At 30.3% G+C, this 24,840-nt stretch overlaps 1 protein-coding gene across 1 annotated transcript in view; it reads left to right on the forward strand.

Annotated features, from left to right (window-relative positions):
• The window catches only part of LOC106462114 (multiple epidermal growth factor-like domains protein 8), a 112,609-nt gene that overhangs the window by 61,558 nt on the left and 26,211 nt on the right, over positions 1 to 24,840 (forward strand). Inside the window, exons 20-28 of the mRNA XM_022389258.1 lie at positions 2,053 to 2,343; positions 4,649 to 4,813; positions 5,737 to 5,911; positions 9,447 to 9,619; positions 9,863 to 10,007; positions 11,831 to 12,137; positions 21,859 to 22,078; positions 23,512 to 23,779; positions 24,017 to 24,194. Coding sequence (XP_022244966.1) covers positions 2,053 to 2,343; positions 4,649 to 4,813; positions 5,737 to 5,911; positions 9,447 to 9,619; positions 9,863 to 10,007; positions 11,831 to 12,137; positions 21,859 to 22,078; positions 23,512 to 23,779; positions 24,017 to 24,194 — 1,922 coding nt within the window. The remainder of the gene's footprint in view (positions 1 to 2,052; positions 2,344 to 4,648; positions 4,814 to 5,736; positions 5,912 to 9,446; positions 9,620 to 9,862; positions 10,008 to 11,830; positions 12,138 to 21,858; positions 22,079 to 23,511; positions 23,780 to 24,016; positions 24,195 to 24,840) is intronic.

The raw sequence follows: 24,840 nt of genomic DNA on the forward strand, positions 1-24,840 counted from the left end.
AAATGTATATATAAAACCTAAAAAAAAATATTTTGTTTCATATCTTCCACGTGCAAATTTTTTAAGCAGTACAAAGGTCGTAACTAGAAGACATAATTGTTTGCTCTACTTCTTTATTTACTGTTCTATGTTTTAGGAAAAATAACTTTAAGAACTTATTTCAAAATAGCAATAATCTATATACATATATAATGTATAATAACTGAAATTTGACTGTATTTTATAAAATACTAGTCTACTGAAACACAGCCAAGACAAGTTACTTTGTACAGACCAAAGGTCACCTTTATGTTATTTGATACAGTAACATGAGTGCACGTGAGCCGCATCATTGTAACTTTTGTATTGTTAGCCAGGCAAGGTCAATATAATAAAAATAATAAATATATAATGTTATGAGGTTTAAGCTATTTTGTCTAAAATTTTATGTTTTTGTGTAATAATTTGTGTTCATTCTAGAATGAAAGAGGCATAACTTTTATTCCTCATTTTTTTATGGCGGTTGCAAGATTCGTCAAATTTACCGAATGTGTACAGAGATTAATTACTGAAAATAACAGATAAAATATAAAGTTTTTTTATTAAGAAATGTTTGATAACTATTTGGACATTATATAGATTTTGCATGTGAAATTTCAAAATTTTCTGATGCATAAAAATATTTTTGATCTTAAAATAAATATTACTTTGCATGATAGATAGGCAACATGTGCAAAGAATAAAAAGACATGAGAAAAACATTGCTTTACAAACCTTAAGACTTAATACAAAATTTGATATTTTGCCTATGAAAGCATTATAATGTTTACTGATAATCTGCCACATTGTGTAACCATTCACTTACTAATTTAAAAGTTATAGCATGAAAACTATAACAATCACAAAATGGTTATGAGATCGGTCTCAGGGACCGAACCCATGCTCTAAGAGTTAAGTATTTTTATTGTTCTATGAAATTGCTTGCAAAAAATTCCAACTTTATTGGTAATAAAAAATACCAAGCAAAACAAAAAGAGGTTAAGTTAGCAAATTTCAAATTTGCTTTAATATTTTGATTATCTAAAGAATGTTATTGTTTTTTGTCTCCAAAACTTGTGTTGTTTATCTTCTGTCCACTTCTTCAGTACCAACTTTCACTTTCCAAATTAAAAAACATTAAACATTGGTGAAAAGTTAAAATAAAACCCTAAATAGACATCTCAATAACACATAAATAAAACATTAAATTAAACAAACATTACATTAGGAAAACATAAAAACTAATAATATAATAATAATAATATATTAATATATTATATAATAAAAATAGCAAATATAAAAACAATAATAAATAGAAAAATTATTTATTCCTTAGTAATTGGCTTTCAGCCTACTTTAGAAACATAAAAGTGTAACATGCCAGGAGAAAGTATTTTCAGATTGCGGAAGGAGCATGACAGTGAATTGTGTTGTTTATAAATAGGCTTCACAGTCAAGAAAAATTAAATAAATTGCAACAAATATTAATAGTTGAATAAATAACAAGGAAAACATGTCAGTTAAAAATATTTATGGGAAAACAAGTAAATATGTTTAAAAAACTTTTTTTAACCACTATGTTTAGTTAGGTTTTCATTGCTTCACTAGGTGGGAATCTTCAAATAGAATAATAGGGAAATGGAGTGGTTTAAAAGATATTTTGAAACATATTTACTTATTTATCACTAAGTAAAAAAATATTAAGTGTCCACTAAAAGTCCAACAATTTTTTTAATGGAGTACTATTTTTTTTAGCATTTGTTGTGTTACTTTTTATAATTTATCTATAGAGAAGCCAAAAATTCCTTTGTGTTATTAGCAATATTAAATAAGTAATTTTCAGTCTACTTAAATAAAAATAAGTTTGTCTTGTAGCTGTGTGTATGAAATAATCATGTTACACTTTGAGTTTTAGTGATGTTTTTTATATTATTATTTGAGGTGTAAAATGATTAGCACAAGCTACATTGAAATTTTATTGCCTAATAAAGTACTACACATAGCTGGTTATAAAAGACAGTAATAATCTTTCAGACTTATGGACGATGCCAATGTTGGGGAAATTATGGAAGAACCAATTGCTCCATACTCTTGGATCCACCTTATGCTAGTTGGAGTGTCTTATTTAACCCTGCAACTGCTCGTGCATCATCTGTACCAGATTTAGCATCTGTTCTCCCTCGCATGGGCCATTCCTTATTGACTAGCAGAAATCCGAGTCCTTCAAATAGGGGACTTATCTGGGTGTTTGGTGGATATTCTACAGATAAAGGAGAACTGAATGATCTTTATAAGTTTAACACAGCTACCAGCAGGTGGCAAGAGGTATTTTTGAGTTTTTGAGAAAATTTTTCAAAATCCTCCTAAAATTTGTGATTGTACAGAACCCAGAACAATGCAAGATGTGAAATTATATCAGTGTGTGACTTTTTAAAGCAATAAGAATAACAATGAAATTGCTAATTGACAAAACCTATGTGTTGAATGTGCATAGGCCAACAACAAATGACAAACCCTAGTACTAAAATGATGTTTTTTGCAGTAATTTTCACTTTATACTAAAATACTAAAAACAGTGAGGTTGCAGTGTCAAAAGCTTGTGTCTTTACATAATATAATTATGGACACATATATAGAACACCATACTATAACATTGGGCTTAGTCTTTCAAAGTGATATTAACCACAGGGGATTTTGAAATTTTGTATGACCCTTAACTTTCCAAAGTTTACCGGTTTTCATGTAAGTAAAATGTGTCTTGTTTTTTTTTATTGTGTATCTAAAAATAAGCCTGGACTTTGGAGAGTTATTTATCTATAAACATGACAGTGAAAGAGTAGAGAAACCACAATAATCTAATTTTGTAAAGAAATGAGCTTTTTATACTGCAAAGTTAATTTTTTGTTATACTGGTAAATTTATTTATGCTTATTCCTGTTGATCTTTTTTTTTTAACTTAGAACTAACAATACATGTGAAAGCACTGTAGTCACATTGGATTACCAAGTACATTTTTTATGTAGATCCTAGTATCTTGAATGATATATGTAGAAATGTTTTCTGTTGAACACGAGTGGATACTGAAAATGGTAGTAAATTTCATATCTGTTATCAAATAACAGACAATGGTAGAAAGAAAGGGTGTACTAAGGAAAGACATAATTGCAGTGACAAATTGTTTAAGTAATTTAAGATGGTTAATGATCTATTCAAAATAAAATAGATAAGTAGAAACTGAAGAAAATGTAAATGAAAAATTGTCATTTTCACAACACTGAATTTATAAGATAAACAAATAGTGTTAAAAACATACAAAATAACTATTAGAGCTAAGAAAAGAAACAAATGTGTTAAAGTTACTCATATAATGATCATGAGATAAGGTAATAGCACTAGATTGATTTTCGTGATTTCATTTAACACAGTGTCTGGGCTTATTTCATTTGGTTTGAAATAGTGGTGTCTTTCTGTAATTCAGTAAATTTCTGTGAACAGTCTCTTAAACTATACTGGAGGATAGTGAGAGGTTGATCACTGGTTATTTGTCGTCAAGGATGTTGCGGTGTTTAGCAGTGATTATTGAATAAAAATAGATGAAACATGATTCAGTTATGGAATGAAGGCTTAGTATAAAAATTTAAGAAAGTTTTTAGATCATAGAAATATGTTAAATAAAACACGATCAGGGTATGCACAGAGCTTGAAAAGCCCTTAAACTTCATGATTGTCTTGAAAACTACTTAAATTCAGGTTTTACATTAAAAAATCCTTGAATTTCAACATAATCACTTAAAAGACTTAAGTTCAAACATTTTATAAGATTTCTATTGTAATGCATCTTTTAGTTTTATATAATTGAGCCTTTCAGAAGTTTCATGAGGTTAGTAATTACAAAGTTGTATATTTTTTTGTTAGGTGTCTTTGTCTTTGACAGAGTAGAACCCCATTCAAGTCTCCTGTATTTTCTGGAAAGTTTATTTTGTAATCTTTTTTTGTACCATAAAATCAGTTTGTTAGCATGATTTTCCACCATCAGTTTGACACAGCAAGTTATGAGTGTAAAGCCAAACAGTAAGGGAAAAGGGCAATAAATGTTATTCTTTGTGTATATTTGTTACTGAAAATGTGACATTTGATGTAAGCCTATTTTCATGAATTGAATGCTGTATTTTCTCTTCTTACATAATGAGGAAGCATGTATTCAACAGGAAATGGTTAGACAATGGTTGATTCAAAAATTGGGCCAGAGAACACAAATTATATCACAATATACGATGTGTTGCCATTTGTAACAACATAATAGATCTGTGCTAGATGGTTGAAAGCGAGTTAGGATTGCATATGCAAAATGAAAAGCATTTTATAATTATGAAGGCTTTTGTGATGAACTTTAGGTTTAGTTTCTTCAGAGAAAAACAACACTGCAAAACCAAGAAGTTGTTACAAGTGTCATGAATTTCTGTTGTTGGGAGTCCTTGGAAAACAGCAGTTGAAGCCTTTAAAAGTCCTTGAATTTTTTCATCATGACTGTTTACAAACCCTTTAATTAAAAATATAACCCATTTTTTTACTAGTTTTAGTTTTATCTGGTTTAGCATATGATTTCATTAATACTGAAATACATGTTTAGGTTGTCCCAGAACCTCAAAGTGCTGGGCCTCCTCCAGGTCGACACTTCCATGGAGCAGCAATGACAAGAAATGACATCTATGTTTTTGGAGGACTAAGCAAGGACAGAGTAATGGGAGATTTTTGGAAATTTGATACTGAAAAAGGGGTTTGGACACAGTTGAGGGTAAGTTAACTTGCAAGAACTTTTTAATGCTTACCATTTGTTGAAAAAAACAAAACACATCTAAAAGGGAAAAAAAAAGATTACTTCAGTTAAACAATTTTTTAAATAATGATTGTGTATTAATGAAATAATAGATTTAAGACAGCTGTTCCACTTAAAAGTACAGTTTGATTTAATGGTGTACTATTCAGTGTTTCCAGACTGACATCTTGTTATTTATTATGTACAAACTTTACTTCCTGACCAAGCTATCTATTCTCAAAGTAAAAAGTTATAAATGGGTAAAATTATATCGTTGAAAATATAACTTATACAAAGCTACAACCAATCAAAATAAAGTATAGTAGATGTGGCTTACTAATTAGATCCTGTTGAAGTTTTTAAGGTTGCACAGCAAAAAAAAGTTGTAAATTTTCATATAGTTTACAAAGGGTTTGTATCAACGAATGAGTACTGGATTAATCCACTTTAGAAATACAAGCTAGGATATTAATAAAACAGTGCAGTATTCTATTAAAACAAATTCTCTTACTAGTTAATAATAGTAAATGATATTTCTGTCTGTTAACAGTTTCTATGTTGTATTAGCATTCAATAATGTTTTAGGATCAATTTGTTTCAAACTAATCAAGAATTCCAGTCCAATCAGTTGAAAACATGGTGTCATCAGTTCAGTTTTCATTGTAAGCCATTGGTGAGATTTAGAATGATATACACATTTATTAATATGTAATTCACATTAGTTAGCTTCATAATTTTTAAATATCTTTCTTGATATTATATTGGTTTTGTATGTCAATATCATGATTATTTTATTTTATTACAGATTAAGAACCTTTTGTTTTTAACCAGGGTTTGCTCTTTACTTTCTAAGGTTGTGATTTATCATCGATTATTTGAAGAAAATTTTCTGTTTTTGATAGACATCTTCAGATGTTCCACCGTTAAGTGGTTTAACCTTGATCGCTATCAGTGACAAGAGTTTACTGGTGATAGGAGGTTATTCTCCGGAGTATGGGTTTCTGGAATATCTTTTAGAATACAGTCTTTCTAGTCGAGAGTGGAAGATTCTAAATAGTAGTGGAGCTCTACCAGTTGGTAATTGAAATATAAGAATATTTTATCCTTTTATTTTTTATTTATGTTTTTTGTACAATATTGTTCTGTTATAAATCAAACCAGCTTAGAAATAATGTTGTCATTGTTTTTTAACTTATTACTGTTTCAGTTTGCAGAGTTTCAGAAAACTGTAAAATTTCTGGTCTACCAGTCATTGAAAACTTGGTGGACCAACTGAAATTTTTATGTACCGAATAATAAAATTGATATTATAGAATATTTTTTGTTTTAATAGACAATGATAATTATTAGATTGCAGACTGAGCATAGTAATATCACAGAAAACTTAAAAAGACAAAACAATTCAATTCAGATATCAATTCTATTCATATTCTAATTCAGTTTCCTTGAACCAATACATCTTCCTTCTTGTCCACTTCAGTGTGAGAGTCAGTATCTGTATCATTGTCTGTATCTGAGGCACTGTCATCATCACTGTTCAACTTTGTAAATATAGGCAATGAAACATCTGTCTGTCCCTCAGAAATAGACATCTTCTATGTAGGTGTTAAAATTCTTTGCTCCTCCACGAATGAAGAGGTGCCTAGGATGATTGCTTCAGTTTTCTAATGAAGGATTAACACTATTGCAGAAAATCTCAATACAAGCAGTACACTTCCTAACAGCTGTGTTTCCTGACCCTTTTTACAGCTATCCTAGAATATTGAAGGCTTTCTCATAGCTTCATAAATTTTCTGTTTCCCTTTAGTGATATTACTGTCCTCTGCTGACGAAGATTTTTTTTTTGCTCCAGCAGTGTAAATAATTGGCCATGCCACCATTTGTAGTCAATAGAATTTTGAATGAATTTTCTTATCATGAATTTCACTGGCTACATTAAAAGTAATTGGGGGAAACATATGTTTATCTCTGTCTCTCTCTCTCTCTCTCTATATATATATATAGAGAGAGAGAGAGAGAAAGAAAAAAAGCATGTACTGCAGTCTTGAGGGAAGGAGATGAATATATGTTCATCAAGAATCATCTGAGAATAACCATGAAAATCACAGGAACTCAAATTATTCTAGCAAAATTATCCTAAGTTTACTTGAAAATATGCCGGACTGAGGATCCGTCAGTATTAAGAGACATGTCAGACTGTGACAATTTCTAACCTGATGTCCGAGGACCGAGGTGTTTGTGAAATTCTGCAGTTGTATATCTCAACCAGCATATGAGCATGTGTCTTTGACTTCAAAAAGCAAGTAAAGAAGTGCAAGTAACAATGAGCATATCTTGCACTTTAATATGTACAAGAACATAATTAGTTGTATTTATAAAATGACAGAATACTAGAAGATGGCCTTTCCCACACTTTTGAAATATCTACAGTGAATTTGTAGATTATCCTACTACTTGGAAGGAAATAATGGAAAATTGTTTTCAAGTTAATTGTAAATGACTAAAGCTGATGACTATTTATAATCATATAAAAATGAAATTATCTTTTTCTAAGGTAGCAAGATGATTGAAACATTACTTTTGTTATTGATCCTTACCCTTATTTGTAAATTACTTTAATAAAAATTGATAATAATTACACTTCACTTGCTTAATCTCATTCACACAATAACAGTTGTTGCTCATGAAACTGATGATATGAATAGAACCTTTATCACTGTAGGCCTAATGACCAGTATTGTACAAAGTACTGTCACCACTGAATATGGTAGACATAGTGTGGTTTACATATTATTGCATATTCTTCTTTGCTTTCAATTATAAGTTATGAAAACATGTAGTGGAAATAGTTTAGCACTTCACCCAAGTGATCCAGTACAGTTTTACAGATTAATTTTAGAGTGCATAATAACATTTCAGCTACATTCCTTGGGGATTGTATAAGGCTTTTTGCTTAATACCAGAGCTTATTAAAGCACCAGGGTTAAAATGCTAAAAAGTCTAACTGAAATACAATTTATGTTATAGGCATGTAATAAAATGGAAGGATGTAGTTGTTAACATAATTGCTATTATGTATTGTTCTTGCTGGAGACCTGAATTGGATTAGTTATGAAGAAAGTTTATAAATATTTTAATTATATTGTAATATTTCTTTGCACTTGTTATTGTAAAAAAAAGGATCATTTGGCAGCACCTGCAGTGTTATTACTCCACAAAAAAACACTCATTTTTAGTGCTAAATAGTTTGTATCCTTTTGCAGAATTGTGGTTTTAGTGGTTACATTTTTATATGAAAGTAATGCATCTTATTGAGACTTTCAATGCATTTTGAAAATGTGTATATCAGTAAGCTTAGTGTTCATGGTTCAAACCTAAATTTGAATCAATGAAACCATTTTGCCAGTAGAGTTTAAATAAGAAAGATTTTGTTTAATAATAATGAAAGTTTTCAGTTCTTTAAAATATACTCTGCAGTAATGAGCAACTACAAAATATGTTTTGAAAGAAACCTAAGATGTAGTGCTAGGATGAGATTTCTAGTTTTCTTAAAACATCATTTCTTTACACAAATATTATTAAATGCACATCAAATTTTCATAAGAGTCTCAATAAAATGCTTTAAAAATTACCTGTAATCTAAAAATTTTAACGCTATGCTATTTTTCTATATTTGAAACCAATAAAAAGGGCTAATGTAATGTTTTTGTGTTGTATGAAGGTGCTCTTATACTACAGGTGCATTCCAAGACATTATCAAAAGTAAAAAACAATGTGCTATTTCTTTACATTGTAGAAAAACTGATAAAAAAAAATATTATTATTCACAAAATATAGTTGTATGGCAAATCATTGTTGTTAAGCTATTCTATCAGTTTAATCAACAACAGTGTTTGTGAGTGTAATATGATCTTGATTTATAAATTTTTAAGGGATGTTTGTGATATATGTATAAAAATATGACAGTAGGAAGTAGTCTGTTGTGGTTTAGCTGTACTGTTCAAATTTTAAAATGATATTGATCTCAGAACCTTGATCTGAACCATCAGCTTATGTGTTCAAGTTTGATCTATTACAGTGTCAAGCAACAATAATATATCTTTTTCCAACACAGTTCTCTTAAAATCAGAATTGTGTAAAAATAGCATTTAAGATCTGACTTTTGTCTGCCATAAGTCACTGCCCAAGAGGCTTCTCTTTCAATGCCAGAGCTCATCAGCTGGGTTGGACCTGTTTTAACCAAAATATATGTAAAATGTTGTTTATGTACTGTAAAACAATTATGTATGAGTGGTGTTCAATGACTGAATTGGCAAAGAAATGAGGCCTAAAAATGAAAGTCTTTAAGATCTAACAAAAGTAATTAAAAGTCACTTTGATTGTAGGTGATCTTCTCTCATTCTCAAAAACATTCCACATACTTTGATTTGAAGTTGTTTGATAATTGACTGATTATAAAGAGAATTGTATAAAAAATATGAAGTAAAACATGATATAAAACAAAACTTTAGTCAGATGTGATTATAGTCACTGTTGTTAGATATAAAAAAACCTTTAATAACAATTTAAGGTCATTTAAGAAAAGATTAATGCTTAGGAATTATTTTTCTAGGGATTTATGGACATTCAAGTGTCTACCATTCCCAGACTGAAGCTGTTTACGTATTTGGAGGTTTTCTGTACGATTTCAATCAAGTGGTAGTTTCTGATCAACTTTATACCTTTCACTTGCCCACGCTTCGTTGGTCAAGGCTTCCTATTGACAGAAGAACCAGCTCAGCCAGAGTAAGTTTACAAATTTCTAAACTTCATGAGTTTTAACAGTTGGTAGTATTTTTCCTGATGTTTCAATCAGTGCATACATCTTCGTGTGACTGGTATGTTACTATCTTTTGTATTCAAACTGTAATAAAGATGTGTTTTAAAAGAGAGATTTTTTATTTCACATGATAGAATAATTCATCATTTTAGATCAACTTTTGTTACTCATAGTGAATACAAATGTTATATTTTTTTATTGTTTTTTAGCCAATGCCAAGATACTTTCATGCTGCAGCCACCACAGCTTCATACATGATAATCATTGGAGGAAGGACAAACAATAGCGAGTTGATTAATGATGTATTTGCTTACAACTACAAGTGTAATTCATGGGGTACACTTCAGCTGAATAGTAAGTCTTTCACATTTGTTCAACAGTAATTGCAAAACTCATTTACAAAACTAGTGGGTTTTCAGTATTTTTTATAACTTGTAATTTTTTTTATGTTTAGACTGATTTTTAGTGCACTTTAAGATATTAACTTTCTTATTTCAAGCTTGATTGATTTTATTGTTTAGTATTCCTTTTTATTCCTAAAATAATAGAAATTAGGTGTTTTGTTAAGCATTTGAGATATAAGACAATGGTTGCAGGATACATATTAAATTTTACATATTATATTACTCATGAACAGGGAATAAATTTATCAGTGCTTAACCCATTAACTGCAGATGATGGATATTTCCGTCATTGAAGTTCTATGGCTCAGCTGCAAATGCCGGAAATATTCTTCAGTCACACATATATAACTATGACTATGCGAATAATGAAAATTACCATTCTATTGTGATTGAAGGCAATTCAGTTTTATCTGTGAGTCAGAAAACGGTGACTGAGCTGCTCCTGCCGCAGTTAATGGGTTAAGTAATAATAAAATAATGCCATTGAAAACAAATAAAAAAAGTTTTAAGTGACATATTTAATATTTATTACCCTAAAATTGCTGTTGGGGTCTAAATGGAACCCATCAGCTTTTTAATTGCATTTTTCTGAACTATATATGCATCAAATTGCCTGTGATCTATGACTTTGTTCCTTACAGGGTCTCATATATGTTATGTCGCAGAAAATATGTAAATACAACTAAAATTGATATTGTGTTTAATCCTTTTACTTGCTGATGGGATTATATACATTGCATATAAAAATTAATGATTCCACCAATTTATTCGGTCAGTTATTTACTCTGAATGTTTTAACAGGCAGAAACATGAAATTATTCAATATGATGCATTCAGTTAAACATAATTCAAATAATATCTAAATGATAAAAACATTGAGAATGGCTAAACTGAATAAAAATGGTATTTTTAACACCCTGTTCAAGTTTTGTTTTCATAATATAGTATGACCTATACTTTTTTGTAGAAGCACTTTTACACATATCCATTTGTAAATATATATATGTACATATATAAATATTTACGGAATAATGGACAGGAAGGTTATTTTTTGATGAAAGCTCAGAACAGATGTATTAATCAGGCAACAATAAATGTCACCAAATTCTGTACTTGGTTCTTGTCATGCAACTTTCCACAAGCACAACTTCTCATGTAAGAAAAAACAAACTTGTATTGTATGTAGCGAAATTTCACATTTTCATTTTTATGACACACTAAATAACCATGTTGGTTTTGCTATAAACACCTGGGGACATAAGGGTTTGTCTATTATGTAGCACTTGTATTGTCTTTTGCTACATGGACACTTCTTTGTAATGGATATTGTAGCATGGTTTGAAATATTTTGTGTTGATAATCAGAGAAAACATTTAAAAAGTTTATGTGATCATTGTATTTACTTTTAGTAATAATATATACTGAAAAACTTCTTCATTTAGAAAGTTTGTATTGAGATTTTTTTTGTGTCTCTTCCACATGCAAAAAATATTCTACTGCTCATTGTGGTAACTATTAACTTCTTTTCTAGCCAAATTCTAGTTACAATATTTCATGAAGCAGTAATTATAGGAGTGATATCTTTTTAGTCATTTTTTATAGGCAGTTTTCATAGCTCTTCACCTATAATTAGCATTTTACAAGTTCTTGAATAAATGGTTTTGTCTATATCAAACTGCATTAGTTATAAAATGTTAATTATACTTAAAGACAAAAATCAAGTATAAACAAAGAACATGTCAGTTGATTATTTATCTTTATTTTGTTTTAAAGGTGATCTACCAGATGTTAAAAGAGGAGAAAGAATCTTCATAGATGTTAAAATAGAAGGAGAAAGACCTGGTCCATTGTCTGGTGTTGCTGCTGTGTGGTTAGAAAGTGGTTTTTACGTGTTTGGTGGATATAATGGACAAACTCAGGGACATTTATACCAGCTGACCCTTCCCCTCGATCTTTGCCACCTCTTTACTTCCAGTGCTTTAGCTTGCCGTAAGCACACTGGTTGCTCATATTGTTTAACATATGAAAATGGTACCAATGAAACTTTCTGTTTTGCAGAAGAAGGGTCCATACTTTCTAGGTAAATAGTTTATACAAACTTATAGTTTTGGTCAAGATCATGAATTGAAAAAGTTTTAGGTTTAAGATGTTAATCTTAAAATTAGCTTCTGAATAGTCAACTGCATGTTTACAGAGAATGAATTGTACTTTATTTAAACTGCTGCTTATGGCTAGAAACATGTTTCTGAATAATAAAAACATTCTTATGGAAATATTGTTAAATAATGTATAGCTAAAATGTACAATATTACATAAATTGGAACTTTCAGTGCTGGACAAGGAACTTAAAGGAAAGAAACTTCTATAGCAAGTTATTTATACCAGCATCAGGCTTCAAAAGCATACTTTAACCTAATCTAGAGCAAAGAAACTTCTATAGCAAGTTATTTATACCAGCATCAGGCTTCAAAAGCATACTTTAACCTAATCTAGAGCAATGCTATTATGAGCAAAGTGATGGCTATGATTAGCAAAGTAAACTATTCAACCTAAGAAACGAAAGTGATGAAGCTGGACATAACGTTTTGCACTGTTAACAAGATAATAAATAGGATTTTGAAATTGATGAAAGCTCACAAGCCAAAAGTCTGAAACATCCAGATACAACTTAAAATCAGAGGCTGTTTTCACAAGAAAAAAGGCCAAAACACTGAAATCACAGCAATCCCACTTGACCACAGTAAACTTTAGTGTTTTCAGTCTGTTTAAATGTGGAAAACAATGTCACTATATCTTGGAGGATCTGCAAAAGGATTGCCAAGATGTATATGTTATAATCTAAAATTTATCTTTTTGTGCTTCATAGAAGCATTACAGTTGATATTACAATGTCAGGTAATTGTTTTTTAATCATTGCTATTTGAATGGGCATGATTGGTGATGGAAGATGTAGTTACAAAGGCAGCACAGTACCAGGATTAATTAATTAATTAATCTCAGTATTTTCTTAACCATGTACAAAAAGATGTGTGTATCAGATACTTAGGGTTTGTATCACAAATCACTTTAATAAAAGAATGGAGGAAAAAGGGTGTGAGGGAAAAGTTGTAAATTCATCCTTTTGCATTGGATGGGTCAAAATGCACATGTCACAACTTTTTTATAGGGTTACATTCAAAATTTAATTAAACTACTTTATTTTTAATGTATGTGAATAAATTTGGCATCAAAATGTAGCTAATAAATCACATTTTAATATTATACAAGTTTTAAGTTCTTAATTTTATAAGAAAATATTAAAATAGACTTTATATATGCATTTTGGAATACCAAAAAATTATAAATTACTTTACCAATACCCAAAAATTCCACTGTGATTTATCAGGCTTCCTAACTAAATTGTATTTGGGTCTAAAAAAAATGTAATTTATGTTTAGTAAATAGTCTTGATTGTAATACTTCAAACTTTCCAATGATATAATAGCTTTTTTCTCGTAAATAACTTAGTGTGACAGAATTACATAGAAGAAATGTAAAGCTTTTGATTGGTTATTAAGTTATTGGTATACAAATGTACGAGTAGATAAACAAGTCTTCTCAAATGATGAAGTGGTGGGCAGAGCCGATATGGTTGATTCACTAAATATCATTTTATCTCAGCAAATAGAAAAGGCAGGAGGTTCTTAGTTTATATTCTAGCTTGCCAGTATCAGAAATTTGAGTTTCTAATCCGTAAGAAACTATAGACTTTGTATTGTGGGCATCATAAAATGTAATCCGACCAAGTCCAGAAGGCGACACGCAAAGTACAATATTTAGCCTCTCTCTTTTTTTTTTTTATATTTACTTTCAAATTAAGAAATTAACTAATATATAATACTAAAAGTTGAATTATAATCTCCAATTTTATGCCAAATTTATTGACATACATTTTGAAAATAATACTTAAATAAAAGTTTGAATATAAGTCTACAAATGTGATGACATGCCCTCTGACTCCTACCCATGTCTATAGGGTTAATAATAGCAGTCTCAGCAAAGCATCCAGTTTGAGAATACTTTATGCACAAAAATTAACAATGAGTAAGCCTCAATAAAATCGATTTGACCCTTATTGCAAAATACCTTTTATTTAAAATCAATCTTCTCTAACAATATTAATCTTTTGTACAGTACATTCAACCAAATAGTGCTCTTTATTTCATGTTTTATAGACATTTAAAGTTTATATATTTTTTAAATCAACAAAATAGCTTACAATTAAAATTGAGATACTGTAACAGAAATAAAGAATAATGTAATCTGAACTACACTGAATATGTAACAATTTGAAAAGAGAAAATACAGTAATTTTTTAGATGACTATATACTAATTGCTAGTGGTAAAACATTATCATTTGCTCATGGAGAAACATCTACTGAGGAATGGATTAAATAAAGTTTAAATTAACCTTAACAAATTCGGTCTACATTGAAGTTCAATGTTAAACAAGGTTATGCACATGAAAAGGTACCTTGAAGTTTCTCCTCCAATTCTCAATATACTGACACCCAGTCAAGTTTGGAAGCATATCAGTGTTTTGCCTTTAATTTCCATTCAGAAAATCAGGTACATTCATGATTTCTTTATATAAATTTTAAATGGTGCATACAATAATAAAATCTTTAACCATCCAATCATTATGCTTCATAAGTATATCTAGATTACAAAATACCTGTTTAATTCCATAGTGCGCAGGCCAAAAAGCTACACAGTCTGTACAGTTGGTATATTGGGAGCAGTTTCGTTGTTCTAACCAATCATTACTACATACAAATCCCCGATTGTGCTCAGAGTTCTTGAGTTTCGAGCAACTGAATAGATAAAAATTCAGATAATTAAGTGATTATTTTGCACACTGTGGTACTTTGCTATGTGAGACTAAGCAGGTTACATTTTATTCAACATTAAAGCATTTTTCTGTGCAATACAAATGTCTGAAGGGTGGATTTCAAACATAAAACTGAATGAGAATCATATCTTTGTGAAAATTAATCATTAAAAAAGTTTAATCAATATTCTAAAATGATATTTTCAGTGATAACCGGTAAACCTGTAACATAATACACATTTGAAAGATTGTCAGAATGGCTTTTAGAATCTACTCGGAGAAACAAAAATTAATCATTTAAAAATTTCTGATAATTAATAGTTAATAATACTTCCTATTGAACCAGTTAAAACCCATTAAACTTATACAAACCAGAACGTTGGACATGGCGAGTCCACATACAATTATTCTGGTTACGACATTTGTCGCAGTCAGATGCTAGGCATTGACGAAAAGGACATGCAGTAGGATCAGTTACCACTTGCTGTGAAAGGTTACAAGGATTTTCTTGTTCACAAGAAGCAGATGCTGGAATGCAGCGGCCTACAGGACAGTTTGAACACCAATGACAAGCCTGGAAAGATTACCATTGCAATACATTATCCATGAATAACACAGAAAAATAGAAAATAAGAATACTACAGAACAATTACGAAGGACAATTCAGACAACCACAAGTAAAATAACTTAAGTATGAATATAAAAAACAATATAAGACACTTACGAAACATACTTGACATATAACAATATACGAAATAAGTAATAAAACGTAGCTTAAAAAACAACTTCAAAATTCTCTGTACAAAAACTATAATACGTTATTAATAATGTATTATTTCTTTTGATTTTTTTTTTGTTCAAATATGCTGTTATCTTGAAGGACATGAAAACTAAAGCGAAGGCTTCATCCTGCATAATTGCTTTGAATATCCCAACATGCAACTTCTGTAATCAAAAGGAAGAAATTTAAAAACATTATTAATGTCAGGTTTTAAATTATTTTTCTTCCTCGCATTACAGTACTGTAATTTTACAGTCTTGCAACTTACGTATAGTGTATTGTTACATGCAGCTTTTTTGGTGATGCTTGTTAATGTGAAAAATATACAAACATCAAGTTTCATGCTTCTGAACTGGAAATGAGTTACTGTAATATCATAGACAGCTCATTGATTTTTAATTTTTTTGTGCTATCATAAAAGCTATAAATATTTCAAACCATAAGAATTTTTTATATGGTGTATAAAATAAGATAAGATTTTATATCTCAAACACACACACACACACAGAGTACTTTCACTATCTTAGACCTGGATTTTTATTCTTTTTTTGTAAAACTTTGTTCTGCATTTTAGGGATGTGGGTGTGCTATAAGGATGATGGTCAAATCCCACTTTTCGATCAGGAAAGAGTACTCCAATAATTGGAGATGAGTGCTGTTAACTAGCTGCCCTCCCTCTAGTCTCTCTGGATATCTTTTTGCAGAAATTCTAAAAACAAACAAAACCTCATACCTGTAAAAAAGAGCTGTAATTTGACTTTCAGTTTTCCCACAGGAAAATGCATATATTGGTTTAAACATCATAGAGTTAGAAATTCCACATATATAATGCATTTAATTGTTTATCTTTTGGTTTTCTTGTTGCATTCACAGAGAAGGAAAGGAGAACAGGCAATATGAGTGACCAAAAGTTTGTATTAGAGTTCATACTCAAATAGCACCTCATTGAATACATGGATAAAATAGAATATTTTGACACCAGTTTCAGGTCGATGGGGTCAACATAAACAAAATGACAGACATTTAAATTTTGTCCAGAGAGGGTGATTTTCTTCACATGAAAATATGATGATTATGAAAACTCATGTTAACATGTTTGACCACTCTAGGTAATGATTTGAAGGTTTTGATAATTTATTGTACTATTTCTCTTTTTTTTTTTTATCTGTTACTAAAAAAAGTTTAAGAAATGCTGGAATTTCCTCTTAATTTACCATAATGTTGAATCATAGTTTTGGGTGGTTGAAATACTTTTTAACTGAAAAACATTTTTGTAAAGTATTTCATAACATACAAAAATATCTAAGCAATATAAGTTGAGGAGAAGTTGAAGTATTGGGGTCAAAGGTCAAGAAAGTTGTGTGAACATAATGAGGCAAAATGACACAGTACTGTGAATATAAGTGAATTTGGACCAATTAGGAACTGTTTTCACGTGTGTGGTTTTATTTTATTCTTGTTACATGTTCTGTAATGCAAGAAATGAATTTCATTCTATCTAGGTATACCTTTGGAGTCATAAAGATCACTGAAAGACCAATTTTTTAGTGAGATTATTCTCCTTTTTTTCATTTCGTTTTGTTAGTTAAATTAATAAGTTTTGATTTTCATGAAAAATAATAATGATAATAGTTATTTGTTTTTTAAAATGTATTTGGCATAAACAAGATTAACCTTTAAATATTTCAAGTTTTTTACACAAAATTTAAGATTTTTTAACTAGGTGTTTTCATTAAAGATTTGTCTGTCAATTTATGGAGTCAGACTCTGACTAGTCTGAGTGTAAGATGATTTTCATGTTAAGATTAGAAATACTGTTTTCATTTATATTTTTCATATTTCATTTGCATAATCTCTGAAAGCTCCTAAAAGAATATCAAATGTTCTTTTCAATAAAACTTTATATTTTAATTACTGTTTTCTCTACCCTAACACTTGTATACAAGCTTAGTACATTTGACTGACTTTGTAACCACCATAAAGTAAAATGAAGTAAATTTAAATTACCCCCCCCCCTTTTTTTTTCCTAGAATGACTGAATATTGTTACAAACAGTTAAACTATTTCTTCTTACAGCCAAAGCTAATACTGTTCAAATCTGCTCATCATTTAGATTTATTGCTTTACTGCCACATAGATTAGCACTAGAGCAAATTATCACAGTGGGGAAACTTTGTGTAAACAAAGAATTGAGTTGCCAAGCGTGCCCATCAAATTGCAACATTCAGTGTGTATGAGACATGCTTGTGCTATCAAGTATTTTTTTAATTTAATATTTCTTATCTAACCAAACAAGTTTCTAATTTTTACGTATTGTTGCTTTTATAAAAGTAAATAAAAATATACATGAAAATCAAGAAACTTGGTACTTTACGTGTTGGTCCTTTATATTTGTACAGTCAGTCTCATTGAAAGTTAACCCTAGTTTTCTGTAAGGGTACTGTTAGTACTTTACTTAATTTTTATTTTTTAGATATGCAATTCAGAACACAGAATATTAACATGGGACAAAATACAGTGTCCTTAAACTATTATAATTTAACTGGTTTACTACCTAAGCCATATGTGCATTAAAATAATTTCCTTACCTGGTTAAGGTGGCCTTGGCAATAGTAAACTATTATAATTTAACTGGTTTACTACCTAAGCCATATGTGCATTAAAATAATTTCTTTACCTGGTTAAGGTGGCCTTGGCAATAGTAAACTATGAAATTGAATAACTCAAAATTGATAGTGAGAATGAATTAGCTTCATAAGGAAAGGAGTTAGTTATATGTAATCCAATAGCAAATGTCAGAGAATTATTGACATTTTCTAAAGACAGCATGTGCTAGGAGGGGCATGGCATATGAGTTTCAGTTCATGACATACAGCTCATTACAGCAAGAAGATTAAAGCCATAAGATTTCATTTTAGTTTGGAGAAATTTAATGTATTAGTATGCAAGTCCTCAGAAACTTGGAAATTAATATAGGGGGTGGAAAGAAATTCTAACATGAACAGTTCAGAGCAAAGAAGTATCAATTGATGCATAAAAGTGAAGATTGAAATTTTATTTAAATTGTTCCTTTTAAAATTAAGACATCAAAACTTATATCAAAATTTGAATTATAAACTACATTTTGATGTCAAGTTTACTGACATACACTATAATAATTTAATTAAGTTTTGAACATAACTGTACATATTTACTTGTATCTAGAGGGTTAATAGGTATATTTTACAGTCTATTTCAGAATTACCTTTATACTCCAAGTTTGCCCAGATGAAATTCATTTCATGCATTATAGAGCATATAACAAGAATAAACAATGCCAGACACATGGAAACACTTCTTAAATAGCTCAGAATCACCTCATATATTCACAGTAATGTATTGTTTTACCTCGTTATGTTCACATAGGTTCCTTAACCTTTGATCCCTGTATTTCAACTCCTCAACTTGTATTGCCTAGATAATTTTATATTGTATGAATTACTGTATAAAGATGTTCACCTATGAAAACTAGTTCTCACACATAAATCTGTGGATTAGTTTTAGTTGTAAATGATGAGGAAATTCCAGCATTTTCTACACTTGTGGATAGTAGATTCCTTTTTTTTTTGTAATATTGTAAAAAATTCAAAATATTGAAATAGTTATTGTAATATACATATATATAATTCTCTTACTTGCATATGTTTTTATTTGTTTGCAATATTACCCTCTCCAGATAAAATATAAAAGTCTGCCAGTTTGTTTCTGATGACCTCATCAATTTGTAACTGGTTTCAAAAAATTTCATATATGTATTTTACTAAGATATTACTTAAAAAGCAAGCTAAGTTTATTCATAACACTTTGAGAATAATAATTCTTATCAGCACTGACTAATTCTTTGTGAACTTGTAATCAATTATATGTTTTAGACCTTTTTTGTAATGTTAATGTTGCAGTGTTTTACTAAGATATTACTTACTAACTCTGATGCAGACTTTTGGTTGCTGATCTTGCCAGTTCTCCTTTTTGAACAATCCATCTTTCTTAAAGCTTAGGCCTAAATGTTTTAAAGTCTTTTTTTTTTAATCTGGTTTCAATTTTTATATAATATCTAATACTCTGGTACAAAGCCTTTATTATATGTTGTTTTTATTTTATTAAGTGTATTTGAACAGCACAGTTATAGTTGCACTGAAATGTTATCAGCATGAAGAGTTTAAGAAACTTGGTTAGGGCTAACTTGAGTTCAGACAGTTTGTTCCAAATAGACATAATTCACAAACACATACATATAACATGATACATATCTTTCTAAGAATGTGATAATTAAAAATAAATAAACAAATAAAATCTGCCTCCCATAGTGTGAAAATGTTTAGAAACTATGTATGAAGATCAGCTCAAGTTTAATATTTTGTTTTGAAAGTCAGTTTTGTCGAAAGTATTAATTAAAAAGCAAGCTAAGTTTATTCATAACACTTTGAGAATAATAATTCTTATCAGCACTGACTAATTCTTTGTGAACTTGTAATCAATTATATGTTTTAGACCTTTTTTGTAATGTTAATGTTGCAGTGTTTGTCGTGTAATGTTTTAACTTCTGAATTCACATTTAAGCAGGACTTTTGTCTATTTTTTGTTTAGTTTCCACATGTTAGGTCTAAATTAACAACTTTGAATGTTAATATTTTGAATTTATTGTAACTTATTTTCATTTATAAGATATATTTTTTATTTTGTTTTCAACTGAATGTTTATACAGTAGTAATACAGGAAGTTAGTAAGCCTGGATATAAAATATATTCCTTTCCTTGATGATGCTGGTGCCAGATGTTGCTACAATGTTGCATATAGCCATTATATGCTGTTTATGTGAAGTTATTTACTTTATTTGTGTGTTTTACTTGTATTCGTATCATTATTTACTAAACTTTTAGAAGGGATTTTAGGATTGTAATAAATATTGCATGTGCTTATTACTTTATGTAGGTGCAGGAATTTGTATTCTGTATCTCCAAGTTATTTTATTTCTTAAATTGGCTTATAATTTTGACACAGATTTGTTTTTGAAATTGCTAGATCATATAGATTTTTTTTTAAATCGTAAATGTTACAGTACACTCAGATCCTCTTCATCCTCTGTAAATTGTTGATTTTTCATTGAATCACAGGTATTTTCATAACACAGCTTGAAAATATAAATTGTATACAATATTACTGAAGACTTTTGAGACTTGTAGTGAATTCCTTAGCAACTAGTGATCATGATATTTATCTTAATTTCTTACACATATATAAATGTTTATGTTCAAGTATTATATAAATATTCAGATGATACAAATTCTCTAAAGTGAAAAACTCGTATGTATCTATATAAGAAATACAAAGAATGTGTTATATTTTGCTTTTGGATTTTAACATTTTTATATTACATACATTTGAAGGCAGTGAAAAAAAAATTGTTTTGATGTGATCATTCCAATCACTTGAGGGCCCGTCATGGCCAGGTGGTTAGGGCGCTCGACTCGCAATCTGCGGGTTTGAATTCTCGTCACACCAAACATGCTCGCCCTTTCAGCTGTGGGGGCATTATAATGTGATGGTCAATCCCACTATTCATTGGTAAAAGAGTAGCCCAAGAGTTGGCAGTGGGTGGTGATGACTAACTGCATTCCCTTTAGTCTTACACTGCTAAATTGGGGACGGCTAGCGCAGATAGTCCTTGTGTAGCTTTGCACGAAATTAACAACAAACAAACAAACAAACCAATCATTTGAACATGCAATTTGCAGAAATTTTCCTATGAAGTCTGTTTTGGTGAAATCACTCCAAACATTCCATTTTTATGCCATTGATACATTTTAATGAACATAATTGTTTTGTTTTTCTCTGTCACAAACTTTCATAAATCAAGAATAATCAAGTGCAAGTTGAAATATTTAATTGTAATTGTGTAGATTATATATTCTGTTTTCATTATTTCCATATGCTGAATTTGATACTCATGGTATGTCACAGGAATAGTTATTACCTTTGGACCTTGATTGTCTGAATTAGTTTGTACGTGATTTTATTAAAAATCTATACTTTTTTACATGATATCATTCTTCATCCTCTTGTTCTTGGTTTCTTGCTCTATGTTTTAATACATTTGAATTTGTGTTTCTTATAGATGAGAAATTTCACAAAGTAAATGAAAATCCAATTTTTAACTGGACATGCGTGAGGAAGAAACTTCATGATGTTACCTCATACAAAATGGAGTCTATTCCTCCCAGATCTTGTCCACCACGTTGTAATCACCATCATAATTGTTCAACTTGTCTGAACAAATCAGGCAGCGAGGGAGGATGGCATGAGTGTCGTTGGTCTACTGCTTTGAGAAAGGTATGTCCTGTTTGTTGTATTTTGCTGATAAAGAATATTCTTCTCATAAGCTTGAATATTAATACTTGGATGTTGTTGAAGGTTAATATTTTATGTAGAATATTTTCTTCATACACTTGGATACAGTTCTCACTTTCTTCTTTTGAGTCATAAAAACTGACTAAATGAAATTGTTACACAAATACATCTAAAATATATTAATATTTTTAGTTTTTTGGATATTATTTTCTAAGTTGAATATCATTACTTAAAACAAGATTATGTATATAAAGTTTTGAGTTATTGCACTTATCAAAACATCACACTTGACAATTGTTTTTCATTGTTTAATTTACATGTTTCAAACCAACTTGGCATATAAGTAGCAGTTTGGGATTTTATGTTTTGTCTGTAAAAAGATACTTTCTTGTGAAGGTACTTGTTTATTATCACTCTGTGATAACATTTTCAAACAAGTATAACAGAAGTTTCAGTATTTTATAGGTGTTTATAACAATTTTGGTTATGCTTAATATTAAATAGTTGCTGTCATACATTTAAATGATATCTGTATCAGTGTTTAAAACATTTATAAACTTTGATAATAAATTCATCTTTAAATCTTAAGTGTTGTATTTCAACATGTCCCTCAGGAGCCAAGGGGTGTCTTTACACTACAATTTGTTGAATATGAAAAGTAAGTTCAATCCAGAAACTCCCAAAGGGGGTGGTTTGGGACGTATATTTTCGAGACAAATTTTTGTTTGTTAAATGATAAATTTTTAAGTGAAATACAGCATCCTCAAGTCTCCATACTAGCTAGTACTAAGGTCTACCCACTAGGAGTAAATTCAGTATATATCGATAAAGCCACGTTCTCAGCAGCATTAATTAAGCAATTGCTAACATTTTATGCTTCTGCAATTATCTTTTTATGTTTAGCTTTCATTTGAGATAATAATGATTTCACCTGCAATTCAGTGGGGAAGATCGAAGCATCACGATAGTTGTCGGTAGGATGAGCAGACAGGAACACATTGAAAGTAACTACAGGCATAATTTTGTACTCAGCTTGCTGCACAATGTCTACCAAGGTGGTTCTAAATTGTTCCTGAATATCTGCCTGTCATTTGGAGACTTCCATGCTTCTTGTGCTTGACCATTAAGCTTGTGATTCTCTGATGGATTTCAGTCACCTTACCACTTCAAATCACTTTTTGCAGTCCCAATGCTAAAAAAGTGCGGGAAGTGCCTTCTTTTTAATCAGTAAACATCTCCAAAAAATGTCAGTTCAAATTAAGAAAAACAGGATTGGGTAGTTGTTTTTTTTTATTGAAAATGTCCCTGACTCGTGAGGAGCCTGTTAATACTTTACCTGTTTTTTTTTAGCTGGAAATCATTGTGAACAATCCAAGTTGCACTTTCAGGTGATTTACTTTATTTTTCTATTGTAGTGCTTTTCTCCAAGTTTTCAACAATTGCAATGTGAGGGAGGATTGTGTGGAGCCATATTGGAGGCTCCTAATTTCCAGTGTAGTGATCCATGTTGGAATCACACACAAGCTTCTCAGTGTCTCAAGTATCCTCGTTGTGGTTGGTGCTCTTTCACAGGACCCCTTGTTGATGGCCAGGGACTGTGCATGGATGGTGACTTACAAGGCCCAACAGGTGGAGGCATGTGTCGTCAAGGGGAAATTCGACTGCATGATGCTGAAATTTCAGGTAATTTCTTATGGAAACAAATAAGCTTGTGTAGGTAGTTCCTGTTGTCATTGTGTACATTTTGGTTCCAGCTTTTACTAATAGTGTAAGCTTGTATTGCTTCAGAGCTATACAAATGCATTTATAAGTTGCTGTTTTATTAAATGTTAGCCTTTGATATTCATATATGTATTGTTTGTTGTTCTAAAAAAGGGAGCCAGTCATAATTATTTAAATGTATGGCTGCTACAATTTCAGAACAGATAAATCGCTGGTTTTCAATGTCTCTTAACCCTCCAAAGTGGGCATACTTGAAACCACCACCAGAAAACGAGTGTCTCAATGGACATCACACCTGTGATGAACGTCTTGAAAAATGTGTGGATCTGGAAGAGGGCTTCACCTGCCAGTGTCGGGATGGCTACACAGAAGAAGGGTAAATATTGTTTTGTGATAGTACATGAGTAAATAATTAGTGTTTAGCATAGAATTAAACTTTTGCAAGAATGAATTGAAAGTCGATATTGAACACAAGCGAGGGATTTGTTTTATTTTTAGTTGTGTTGAAGTAATGATTCTCATGTGATATTTCCCAACATTAATATGTATATAAATGTAACTGAAAATATTTCAAATATAATTTTAATGTCTCTGAAAGTTAGGCTGCTTTCATTCACAAATTATCGAATTTAAATAGAAACTTTATAAGTTGCTCAAGATGATATCATGTTGACAACTATAGCTGTGAGTTACTGTGTGTTATGTTCCAGAATTTGTCAAAGTAATAATTCCTGGATTATAAAACTGTATTGATTTTGTGCCTTTTAAGCTATGTACAGAGACATCTCAAAATAAAATAGACACCATGATGTTTATTCAATAGTCATTTAATTAAGAAAGGCATCCAATGGCTCCCATGGCCAAGTCAGTCACCTGATATGAACCCCATCGAGCATGTCTGGGCCATACCTGCTCGAGCAGTGAGAAGAAGTTCCAGAAAACCATCTTCCCATGAAGAGCTACTTGATGTTTTGCGTGCAGCCTGGGTCAAGATCGTACAGGAGAAAATTGCAGAACTTATC

This window comes from Limulus polyphemus, unplaced genomic scaffold (genome assembly GCF_000517525.1).
Source record: "Limulus polyphemus unplaced genomic scaffold, Limulus_polyphemus-2.1.2 Scaffold1098, whole genome shotgun sequence".
NCBI lineage: Eukaryota > Metazoa > Arthropoda > Merostomata > Xiphosura > Limulidae > Limulus > Limulus polyphemus.